At 34.1% G+C, this 12786-nt stretch overlaps 1 protein-coding gene across 6 annotated transcripts in view; it reads right to left on the minus strand.

Annotated features, from left to right (window-relative positions):
- Nucleotides 1-12786, minus strand: part of CENPE (centromere protein E) — an 80204-nt gene that overhangs the window by 17196 nt on the left and 50222 nt on the right. For 4 of the 6 annotated variants that reach the window (XM_036879215.2, XM_036879216.2, XM_036879217.2 and 1 more), the window contains 7 exons: nt 12067-12174; nt 9884-10102; nt 7751-7948; nt 6810-7013; nt 4219-4437; nt 2064-2249; nt 530-642 (listed from right to left, as the gene is read on the minus strand). In XM_036879215.2, the coding sequence (XP_036735110.2) occupies nt 530-642; nt 2064-2249; nt 4219-4437; nt 6810-7013; nt 7751-7948; nt 9884-10102; nt 12067-12174 (1247 nt within the window). The remainder of the gene's footprint in view (nt 1-529; nt 643-2063; nt 2250-4218; nt 4438-6809; nt 7014-7750; nt 7949-9883; nt 10103-12066; nt 12175-12786) is intronic. The other 2 variants (XM_057502496.1, XM_036879214.2) reach the window with 1 other exon arrangement.

Consider the following 12786-nt stretch of genomic DNA (forward strand, 5'->3'; position numbering starts at 1 on the left):
ATGTTCTTCTCATTATGCTATGCCACAGGAACTTTAGGTATGCTATTATGTGTAGTATTATATATAAATAAATCAATAAAAAGAGGATATGCTCTTAGGTACTAGGTACTATAATTTAAAAGGAAATACAACCTTTACACAAAAACACAACAGGAAGAACAAACGAAATAAAGAGAACCAATAGAAACCTTAGTCAAACTGCTAAATACATACACCCACACAGGTTCTTAACATTCATTTTCAAGCGCAAAAAGGCCATTTTTAAGCTGTTCACATGTGACTGAGCAAGAAGCATCCAAAGACATAGTGTGTTGGTAATTGATCAGAATTGTGCTTATTTTTAAAATCTTTGTATACGTAATGAGAATTTAATAAATTTAAAATCTGTGGATATTTGTACTTTTTAGAAAAGCAGTAATAAAATTTTCATATATTTAAAAAGTTAACTAATGCAAAGAAGTTTATATAATTCAGGAAGGAAATGTAAGCTATTCAAGTCATGTTCAGTTAAGGTAAAGACATAACTCACTCCTTCTCAAACTCCTTGGCATTTTTAATCTTCTCTAGGTCTACTTTCACCAGCTTCATTTTGAGATCTTCAATTTCTTCTTTATAAGGCTTAGCTCCTAAAGCAGCTTTGTTCTAAATTTTTAAGAGAATAGAAAAACAAAATAATTTTAGAGCATTTCTAGAGTTGTTAACCACCTTGACTGGTTAAGAATATTCTAAAACAGCAAAACCCAAATATATGAAAAGCAGGAAGGACACTTATTTTAACCTTAAAAACCAGTAGCAAATAGGTATTTGATGTGAAGTATACTAAAGCAATTGGAAGCTAATATGTAGAGAACACATGATTTTTGTTTATTAAAACAAATTGTTTTCCCTATTAAAAATGAAATACCTAAACCAAACAAAAAATAAAGGCTGACAATAATGAAATGGGTAGACAAAGGTAAATCAGGAAAATGAAACAAAAACATGTCAAAACAGCAATATACATACCAAACTACAATAGAATTCAAGGCACAAAGAATCATACAGTATTATTTTGTCGAAGATGGTGCAATCCAGTGATATAAATATATCTACTTTCCACTCAGAGAAAAGAATTTATATATAAATATATATATACTTACATATAAATCTTTGTCAATGAACAGATTTTTTTAGAGTAGTTTTAGTTATAGAATAATTGAGTAGACTGTACACAGACTCCCTACATACCCTTGTCTCTCCCCTCCCTCTCCCAGTTTCCCCTATCTTTAAAATCCCACATTAGTGTGGTATATTTCTTACAAATGATGAACCAACATTGATACATTATTAAGCAAAGCTCATAGTTTACATTAGGGTTTATTATTTGTATTATACATTCTGTGGGTTTTGACAAACGTATAATGAAATGTGCCCATCATTACTGTATCATACAGAATAGTTTGCCTGCCCTAAAAAAATCCCCTGTGCTCCACCTACTCAGCCCTCCCGCCCCCTGAAACATTGGCAATCACTGATCTTAATACTGTCTCTAGTTTTGCCCTTCCAGAATGTCACATAGTTGGAATCATATAGTATGTAGACTTTTCAGATCAGCTTCTTTTAATTAGCAATATTCATTTAAGGTTCCTCTATGTCTTTTTGTGGCTTGATAGCTCATTTTTTATTATCACTGAATAAATTATTCATTTCTCTTTTATCTCCGTACCATGACTATAAAATAGTATATTATTAGATACTCAATACAAAAATAAACCCATCCAAATAGGGAATCCTAGAGGAATAGTGTTAAATATTAAGTAATTTTTTTTAATGTAAGGAATATACAAAATGTATATCTTTTAAAAATCTTTTTTTTTTGACAAAGATTAAAATAAACTACTTTGGATAAAAATATACTCCTGCATTTCATTTCTGAGTTGTCACTTGCTTTTTTAAAGCTTGAGAATTAAACTTCAGACAGACATAGGTAATAGGAAGTTGATATAAAGATTAGAGTCCCAAATTATCTACCATATTTAACAGATAAAAAACACCCTCTTATTTATAAAGTGAGTTTAAGTTACCTGAAGTATTTGGATGGTTTCTTTTGTTTCCTCAAGGCATTTATTTGATTCATTGACTTGTGCTTGAAGTTTTGCTATTATATCATTAGTCATCTCAAGTTCTTTGTGCATCTTTTTAATCTTGCCTTCCTTATGCACAGCACTTTCTTTAGCTTCCTGTAGTAAAGTTTCAAGCTCTTGAATTCTCTATTAGAAAAAGTATGTATATATAAGATCTGCCACCCAAAGAATCAAAGCATGTAAGTTTAAGACAAATTGATCCTATAAGGTATTAACTTTTTAGATTGTATTAATAAAGGATAAAAAAGAAGCCAAAGTCACTCCATTTGCACATGTATTGTTTTTTTTGTTTAGAAGTTGATGATTTTTTGGATTAAAAAATGCCCAAATTTTATATTATAAGGCTTAGTGTTCATTTTACTTACTGCCTAGCACAGTACTAAGCATATTAAATAGGCACTCACATTTGATACTACTTAAAGAAAGAATATTTGTTAATTGACTACTTAAAGTAACACATGTAACATAGCTTTACCTTTATTTTTATTACATAGTTTTGAAATTTAAAAGTACAAGTATGTGGAAAAATTCAAAGGCATATAGTGAAGAGTACGTTCCCCACCTCAAAACCCCAGCTGTTGCTGAAGCAATGAGCACTAAACTCTTTGGATATCCTTCCAGAAATTTCCTATGTGTATTAAAGCATATGTGAATACAATTTATAAAACAGTCAGTCATACATACAATAGGAACATACTATAGTTTTTTTAAACTTGACAAAATGTTTTCCAGATCTTTCCATTATCAACACCTGTAGGTCACTCACCTTTTTTTTCATAGGTAGGTACTATAAATTGGTTTAACCCATCACCTAATAAGCATTTCAGTTGTTTCCAGTTTTTTGCAAGTACTAAAATACCTGAATTTAAATATATGAATTAATTCATATTTATAAGATTATTCACATACACACACATATAGGTTTTCCTGGAAAATGTGTTTCTTCTTGGCCCAACCAGAATTTATTTTTGTTTAATGAGTGAGGTAGAAATCTAGACTTATTTTTTCCAGATAGCTAGCTGATTATTCTGAATCAAACATTAAATAAATCATCTCTTCTCCACTCAGTCAACTGCTAGCATTTTCATATAACTAAATTCTCATACTTATTTGGGTATACTGTTCAACTCTATTCAGTTTCACTGTTGTATCTGCCTACTCCTATATCATTTACCAAACTACTCTATGCTAATCTAATTTGACATAATTATCAAACTAACAGCATTATTATTTATTTTCTGCTTGGGCATTTCCTGGGGTTTTTTGAATATGGAATTTCGTTCTAATTCTTTATCTTATTGCTTTGGTAGATGGGGTTCATATTTCTGCTATTTTATCTCCAGCAGCTGACTGAGGTATGTGGTGATCAGCAAACAAATAAACTGTACCCTAGTGATCTTCTAGTTTCCACTGGTAGTTATTATTAAAATAGTGATTGATGTTTTAAGTATTTATTTTGGTAAAAATGACAAATTATAATTTACTCTTAGGTTCTCCACTAAGTCATTTTGTATGCTAACAAAATAAAATAACATAACATAATAAAATAAAATAACATGTTTGCTTTATAAATCCTCAAGTAAGCATAGTTAATAAATCAACTGGATTATTCAAATAACATACTGATTCTTGGATACAGGTTAACTGCATAAGAAATGTGTTATATTTTCAGCCTCTTCCATTTTTGTTTTGATTGTAACTTTAATCAGTATTAAAGACACTGATGATAATTACAGAAAGGCTGTATTGCTCTTTCACTCTACTTCTCCATATAGACAGATTATAGTTCAATAGTTACATGATTTAGGAAACTTATAATGTATGGTAATCTTAACTGATGTATATATCTGCTAATCATGAATATTTCTGTTTTATAATCCAAAAGGAAGATCTTATATAATGTATAGCTTTATAATTAGTTGAGTGATAGCCACAATAGAACTATATTTAAAAAACCATCCCATCAGACAGAAATGGTCCATGTACCTTAACACATTCAATACTGTAATTTTGCTCTGAAATATTATGTAAAATGCACCTCTAACTCTGTGCATGAGACTACAAATTGAAAAACATCATATAAGAAACTACATACCTCTGTGGTCAATTGTGTAGCTCTTGATGTAACATGAAGATTCTTATTATCTGGTGTAGTAGGATTCACAAGGACATCAGATGTTGGGGGGATCTTCAACATTTGGTAGTTTTTAAATAGGTTTTCATTTTTCTCTTTTACTGATTTTAGGTCATGTTCCCATTCTTTGGCTGTGGTAGCATTTCTTTCCTCAAACTCTGTCGATTCATTCATTATAGCCTATAGAATAGTAAAAACACCATTATAGCTTTAAGATGAACAACATACTTTTAAAAAACTATGAAAAATACTACAATTCCAGGACAAGACATATGCTGAAATTCATTATTCAATATTTTCTAAAACAGCACTTTAAAAGAACCTTAATATTCTTTGTGGTTTGTATCAGTTCTGACATTTCAGATGTTGCATGTTGATGGTACAAAAAGAGTAAGTATTGTAAAGGATTCATATTGATTTGCAAGATGATATTCTCAGATTATTAGATCAGCACTCACATTAGAGGAATCTGAAGAATTGTGCAGGTTAAAGTCATTATATATGGTACAACATATATAATGTCATACATAAACGTTAACTGACATTTAATTGCAGAGTATGCCCAGTAAACTTTTTTTTAAGAGTATAATTGTATTTTTTTAAGGTATCATTGATATACACTCTCATGAAGGTTTCACATGAGCAACACTGTGGTTACTACATTCACCCATATTATCAAGCTCCCCCCATCCCATTGCAGTCAATGCCCGTCAGTGTAATAAGATGCTACAGTCTCACTACTTGCCTTCGCTGTGCTACTCTGCCTTCCCCGTGACCCCACCCACACCATGTGTGCCAATCATAATGCCCCTCAATCCCCTTCTCCTTTCCTCCCCTCCCACCCTTCCCCACCCTTCCCCTTTGGTAACCCCTAGTTCTTTCTTGGAGTCTGTGAGTCTGCTGCTGTTTTGTTCCTTCAGTTTTGCTTAGTTGTTATATTCCACAAATGAGTGAAATTATTTGGTACTTGTCCTTCTCTGACTGGCTTATTTCACTGAGCATAATACCGTCTAGCTCCATCCATGTTGTTGCAAATGGTAAGATTTATTTTCTTCTTATGGCTGAATAATATTCCATTGTGTATATATACCACATCTTCTTTATCCATTCATCTACAGATTGCTTCCATATCTTGTATGTCCAGTAAACTTAATGACAATCTATTTTCCTGTTTCATTCCAAACCTCAGTTTATATGGAAAAGAATTCACTGACTTTTGGTAATTAATCTGAAAATTGTGTATTTCTTGCAGGGAATACCAGTCTCAACACCCTCTTTTAACATCAAAGGCTAACTAACTCTGAAATCACTCACATCTTTTTACCTCCTAATTCCTATGAGGTGTACCTTTTGCTCTCATCATGAATGCCTTATTGGTCTTATCTCTAACTTTCTTCACGGCTTTATGTCCCTTCTATCAGACTCATATCTAAGTTAGCTGTGCTCTTGCTGGCACACTGGACTCTCCTTGGCTCTGGACTACTGACCTCACACCATACAAAGTTATCAGGTCCTACTCTCAGCTGGTTGGGAGAAACCACATATTCATGCTGGTCCCCACAGTAGAAACCCCTGATTTCTAATCACAACTGGGCTCCCAATATTACAAGAAAAATACTAATTATATGGAGATTATCTTAGCCAAACATTGGCTTTATGTTTTCCTCTATTGACTGTGGCCTTTTTTCTTTTTTAAACCACTTGTTTACTACTTTCCTAGCTCTGGGTATTCAACAAATGGCATTAAACTATCTACAGGAAAATATTTTTGAAAAACATTATCTATATTTCAGTATGATTTAAGTATAGTTTCTGGAAGAAATTAAAATGTCAGGAAAGAACTACCCAAACATATGAAATATAAAACCAATCTTAGAAGCTATAGTATTTGCTCCAATTGCATCTCTAACAAGAAATTCTCTGATTACTGCATATTCTACCAGGTATTTGGGGTCAGGGTTACTTTGGAAAGCTGAATGAATATTTTGAGCAGTGGAAAGTAAAACAAATTAATAAACTGATCTTAAACAATGCTGGTTCTTATGAATCTGTCCACTAGGGCTGATCACCTTGAGAACAATGATACAAACCAGATTTTTGAATCTCAAAGTTGAAAGATCAGCACATATAATACCACTGAAATGAAAAACACAAGAGGCCTCACTAAAGTAGCTATTACCTGCAGCCCTTGAAACCAGGTCCATTTCACACCTTGTGTGAGGCTCTTTGGGGAAAAGGCTCAATTCATACAGAAGGAGTAAAAAGTGAGAAAACAGGAGATTGGCAAGAGAATTTAAGATTACACAGTGGAAGCTGATTATTATACACCAAGACTGTTATCTTCTTTACAAGTATAAACTGATATATTTAATTATCCTAAGGAAGCTTGATGTTAGAGGAAGAATTTTTTTATAGTCAATTTTTTTCACAACACATATACAAATAAAATCTTTAAAAAACACTTAAAATTAATTTTCTCTAAGTCCTTTTGAGAATGAGGTAGAAAAACTAAACAAAAAAAGAATGAGGTAGCACAAAAAATTACTACTTACGATTATTTTGTTGTTATAGAAGTTATTCACTTGACAAATCCTATCGTTTTCTTTCTGGACGCCATTTTTAAGCTTTTCTGTATCAAAGTGAGTATTTAACCACTCTTCCAAAAACTGGGTCATTTCTTTCCTATTACTCAGTACTTCTTGAAATTCATTCTTTATGCTGCGGAAGTCACTTTCTGAAAAATCTTTGAGAATTTCCTGTAAAAAATAAGCATCGAGTCAGGTGAACATTGGGATAAAGTTTTTACCTACCATACAAATGTCATAAAAGTGGGAAAATACCTTACTGAACTCTCATTCTTAATGTTTAGAAGTAAGTATAATTCTAATTTATTCTAATTATATTGGAAATATAATTCTAATGTAACACTTTATTCTAAATAAATATCCTAAATATTTATTTATTTATTTGAATAGTAACATTTTGGGTACAGGCTGTGTGACAGAGGCGTGTCTACAATGTCTGCCTGTTAGAATTAAAACCTGTGAATACTATAAATCTGTGAGAAATAATCACAATATGTAAAGTGCTTCTGAATGTAGCTTTTCTGTGCATGCAGCAGGCGTTACACTTGTGTTGGGAATGGATGCCAGCCTCACACTGCTGGAGGAGAGCCGGACACTCCATCCAGGTGGAGTTGTTGCAATAAAAATGTCTCTGACTTCCAGTTGCAGATCTATGAAGTTCTATGAAGTTTTAGAAGGCATTAGGAAACTTATTCCAGGGTCCCATAAATTCCCACTTGCTGATACTAAATCTATTTTCTGTAGCTGTAGGGTTCTGAGCAGGGGTTAGTCCATTACTTGACACTCCTTATATCAGGCCAGCTGTTATTCTGCAACCAATTCTGAATTTTTGGTAAATGAAAATTGCTCTAAGCATATGAAAAGGTAAGGCTTAAAATCTAGTTAAAATAATTTAAAACAAATTATACCGCAATATGTAGATCCATACGTTGGCTTAGTTTGAGGTCCCTTAATTCGCTGGATGGTACATCACAATCTTGTTGAAGGTGTTGTATTTTTATTAGCAGTTCATTTTGCTTTTCCACTTCGTCAACAAAAACCATTTCAAATTTATTGATGGATCCATGTTGTTCTTCCTTTATCTTTGTAACATGGTTTAACACATACTTGTGGAAAAACATTAAACAAATTGAAAAATGAAAGTTTTACCACATTTAAATGAAGTTTTAAATTCCTGAGACTGAGAGGTGGGATGGCATCTCTGGCTTATCTTTATCTATATCCTCTGATAAGTGGGGAAGAGGAAAAGAACCTCTCTTCCACCAACTTACTCCTCTCAGAACTTGAGAAAATAATACCAGAACTCTTTTTCGTTTCTGACTTCCTGTGGGATATGCCTCATGATGTCCTGCAATTACTTCAAATTCAATAGGTTTAAAATGTACGTAGATCCATTCCCCAAAACCTACCTTTCTCTATTATTCTCTTTTTAGTTAATTATATCACCAATCATCCAGGTTTCCCACTGAACACCTAAGATGCACCTTCAACATCCTCTCCTGCCCAGCTTGACTGGGTAACAAGTAAGGGTGCATGATGCCTCAAGATTTACTTCTCAAGCATATTTAGTGTTTGGCTTTAAGGTGAAAATAATTTGAATTCCATATGTTTCACGGATCTCATGAATAAGCTCTGGCTATAGGACTGCCAGGATTTGTGGAGGAATATCAGGGTCTGAGGGGCTGTCTACTTAGGTAGGGCAGATACACAACTCCTTAACTTCCTCAGCTTACACTGCTCTGACTTAACCTCTTATAATTTGGCCTCTTCCCTAACTACTCAAACTAAACTGCTCAGACAAAGGTCTCCAATGAGCTCTATTATCGACACACTGGGGGGATCTCTTCAGCCTGTATCCTGGCTGTCTGAAGTACTTGCCACTCCTGACCACTTCATCTGTGACGTGCTCTCCTCCACTGACTTGAGCCATAGCCCGTTTGCTTGGTTTTCTCCTGTCTGACTTTTTCAACCTCAAACCCATGTTGCTCTTTTCTGCTGCTGTTTCTGGAAAAATTATCTTTTTCACAGTTGTCTTCTTATCCCAAGGGTCTTATTCCTCTATTATGCATTCTGGGTGACCTTACTCGCACATGTTGCATTATCTATCATCTATTTGAATCCCAAATCTTTACTTTTAGTTCTGACTTTACTTCTGACAAACCTCAGATTCACAATTAAATGCCTACTTGGTTTCTCTTCTTGGATGTTCTGTCATATGTATTTCCATTCAAAACATCTCAAACTAAGCACCAGATTGCTTCTCCTACCTCATCTGTCTTGCTCCTCTTCCTTTTTTCTTCATGCCAGATAATGGTACCACTGACCACAAATCTGGCTAAGCTCAAATCCTGGATGCAGTCTTAACATCTCTCCCTTACCTCCCCTATCAGACAATCCCATGGACCCACATTTTTAAGTTGCTAAGTATTTCTTTCATCCTCCCCATCCCCGTGAATCTCTAATAGTACCGTCACCCCCAATTATCTCACCTGGACCACTGCACCTGCCTTTGGTCTCCTGCCTGCCACTAAGCTTATCCCCCGCGGATGCACTTCTTTGTAGTGAAACATCAAACGTAATCTGTTGCTCCTGTTGCCACTTAGAATAACTGTCCGGTGGCTCCACATCAAGCTTTCTTGCTTCAGTCAGGCTTCCACTAGTCTTACTGTCTGTGACTCTTCATTTGCTATATCACACAAGTTGCACATTCTTACATACCACTGCACTTATTACGCGTTTATAGTTCTGCCTCACCCACTAGACTACAAGATATTTGAGATGTTATTTATACCTGTTTTCCAAGCACCCTGATACAGTGTCTAGGCCCATGGACTGAGCTCAGGTTTTGCTGAATGAATAGGTCCTAGATACATTGAGGATCTTGCACATACTATTCTCAGACTCAAATAATCTTTAAAAATTCAGTAGTAAATCCACTAAACAGCAAATATGCCAATTCCCAAAGTAGGACTTAAACTCCCTATTCCTAATGGAAAATATTTAGTAATATTTATAACCATATTACTTAAAAAAGATGGTACCTTAAGTTTCTGCATGACTCTGTGGAATTCCATGGAACATCTTTGGTTTGCACTGAGAAGTTTTTGAATCTGTTTGGCTTGTGGATATGGAAGTGAAAGGTTTGTTTTTATTCTAATTGAAAGCTCTTTTTGGGTTTCAATTTCCTTCTCCAAGTCAAAGGATAGTTTATTTAAGCATTCGTAACTATTATCCATCTCTGCGTATCTCTTCAGCAGCTCCTAAAGAAAATCAGAATTCATTCAATTTAATAATTTATTCTAATTTAACAATAAATAGTCCTAGCCCTAGAATTGTAACAAAACATATGCTTTAACACTTTTTGTATGGCAGAAATACAGACCTTTGTGTTTAAAAACAAAAGGAAATTGTTATTGTTGATTTTAGTATAGAATATATAATTATTGTGGAAATTTGAAGAAAGTTAAAGAAATATAACAAAGAAAACCAGAAACAACCATTGTTATTATTTTGATACTTTCAGTCTTTTGAACATCCATGATTTGAACAAGCATTTACAAAGTCAAGGGAAACTGGAGTGAATTCAGTCTTGTATGTAATTGTAGCTCAAGCCTGACTTCTGGCTTATAATAGGCTTTAGGAGTTAGCAGATAAAACAAGTGACTAAGAATCAAACTAGCTATTTGCTATCTTGGTGTATCTGCTTCACGCATTTATATTATCTGCCTAGAATCTGAGAGTTCTATCATAGTTAAGAGGTCATGTTTTAGCTTTGCCACTTCCTGACTGGGGAAATCATTGGGCCATTTTCCCAACTTCAAAAAGAAGACTACAATAATTACTATAAAGTTTTCTAGGGGATCAAATATTACATAATATCTGTAGCTATGTAATCTATAAAATAAATAGACATTATCCCTTAAAGTAAATACAATCATACAAATAAAAGGGCTTCTATATCTAAGTTTTAAACTTAGACTTGGCTTCAAGTCCTGATTCTACCATCTTATTAGCTATGTGACCTTGGGCAACTAATGAACTTCTTCTCTCAGCCTCAGTTCATTTATAAACAGAGCAATAAAACCTCTCTGATGCAATAAAGCACCCAGTATAGCACACGGCATGTGGCAGACACTCAGTAAGCCTGAATCCATAAGCTCATATGACTAGAGACCAGGTAGGTGGCACACTGGTCAGAGTATAGGTGAAAGAACAAGTTAAGTTCAAGTTGCTACAGTCATTAACACCACACTTAACTCAGGGTGCTAACCAATAAAACAAGGGCTTTTTATAATAATGAGGCTTTCTCTTTTTAAAAGTAATTTAAAGAAAAGCTAGGTGTTCATTAATCTGGGACACCAGAGAGGGGATTCCTGCCTTTGGTCTTAGGATGAAACAAATTATGGTATGGAGCAGCACTGTAGAGTCGATCATTTGTACTTTTGATAAATACATATTGAATGCTGACTTCTGTCTGTAATGTGCTAAGTGATAGCCTCAAACAACACAAAAAAATCCTTATGGATCTTGCATTCTAATAGTGGTGACAGTAAATCCTGCTGGCTTTACTCTCAGTATATATTCTGAATCCAAACACTTCTCACTACTTTCACTGATACCCTCATCTTTGCCTGGGTTATTAAATTAACCCTTCAAATGATCTTCCTGCTTCCACTACACCTGTTTTTAACACAACAATCGGAGTCATCCCTTTAAAATGTTAAGTCAGGTCATGTCTCTCTTGTGGACAAAAATCTGTCTCCATTTCACTCAGAGTAAAACTCAAAGTCCTTTTAAGGCCTCACAGACTGTGTCTTCCCCATTAACTCTCTGACCCCATTTCCTATAAGCTTTTCCAATATTTGATGTTTGTGGAACCTACCAAGCAGGCTCTGTCTCAGGAGATTCGTACTTGCTGTTCCTGTTCCCTCTGCCTATACTGCTCTTTACCCCAGGTACTTACATGGCCTAATCTGTTAGCTCTTTCAGGTATTTGCTCAAACATCACCTGTCCAGTGAGGGCTTAAAATCATAAACCCCTACTCTTTTGTTTGTGTGTCCATGGATGTATATATGCACACACACATACATACCTGTACCAGATTATAAAGCTTAGAAAAACATTAAGTACTATCTCTTCATTCCACGGAGGTTCCTTTGATTCCATTGTAGACCTTTGGAAGGGTACCAATACTTATTTGTAATTTTAACAGGGGACACTTACTTGTATCCTAAAGCACTTTTCTCTAAGGCTTTCTTGAAGGTGGTGTTTTTCATCACATAGTAATTTTTTTTTATATTTTGTTACCTCTTTGTGGCTCTGTTGGTCCTGCTTTGATACAAAGAAATACATAAGAATTCAGCTATAACTTTGTTCAAGTATAATGTCTAATCATGTACTTTTTCAACTACAGTTTTACAGCATTTTTAATAATGGAATTAAGTATTCCACCTGTAACTCAAAAACAATGTTAAAAACAGAAAAATGCATAATTGGGAAGATATGTGGGAGAACCACATAATTTTTGGAGACAGTATTTGTTTCTGTAACCTTCATAGTTGCAAATTAGATTTGAGATTTCTCTCTGGTTCCCACTGTTCCAAGTCTCTGCATTATAATTATTGATGATAACTAAATATACTAGCACAATCACCTGTACTATCTCTAGTGTTCTAGGTCCTGGTCATATACTTTTCTCAGCGCCTTGGAACAGAAAATTCGTATCCTATTTACATTTTGTATTACTGATTAGAAGTACAAAAAAAAACACATTACCTATTTGTTTATATTGTTTACTATAGTACCTAGAAGAATGACTGTTTAGTAAATATTTGTTGAATGAATCTATAAATGTAGTTAGAAGCCACATAAAGATGACTCCCAAGTGTCTGAAGTTTCTATTGAGACTGGAAATGATAGTTTTCCAATTCATTATTTCTTTTA

This window comes from Manis pentadactyla, chromosome 5, assembly GCF_030020395.1.
Source record: "Manis pentadactyla isolate mManPen7 chromosome 5, mManPen7.hap1, whole genome shotgun sequence".
In the NCBI taxonomy this organism is placed as follows: domain Eukaryota; kingdom Metazoa; phylum Chordata; class Mammalia; order Pholidota; family Manidae; genus Manis; species Manis pentadactyla.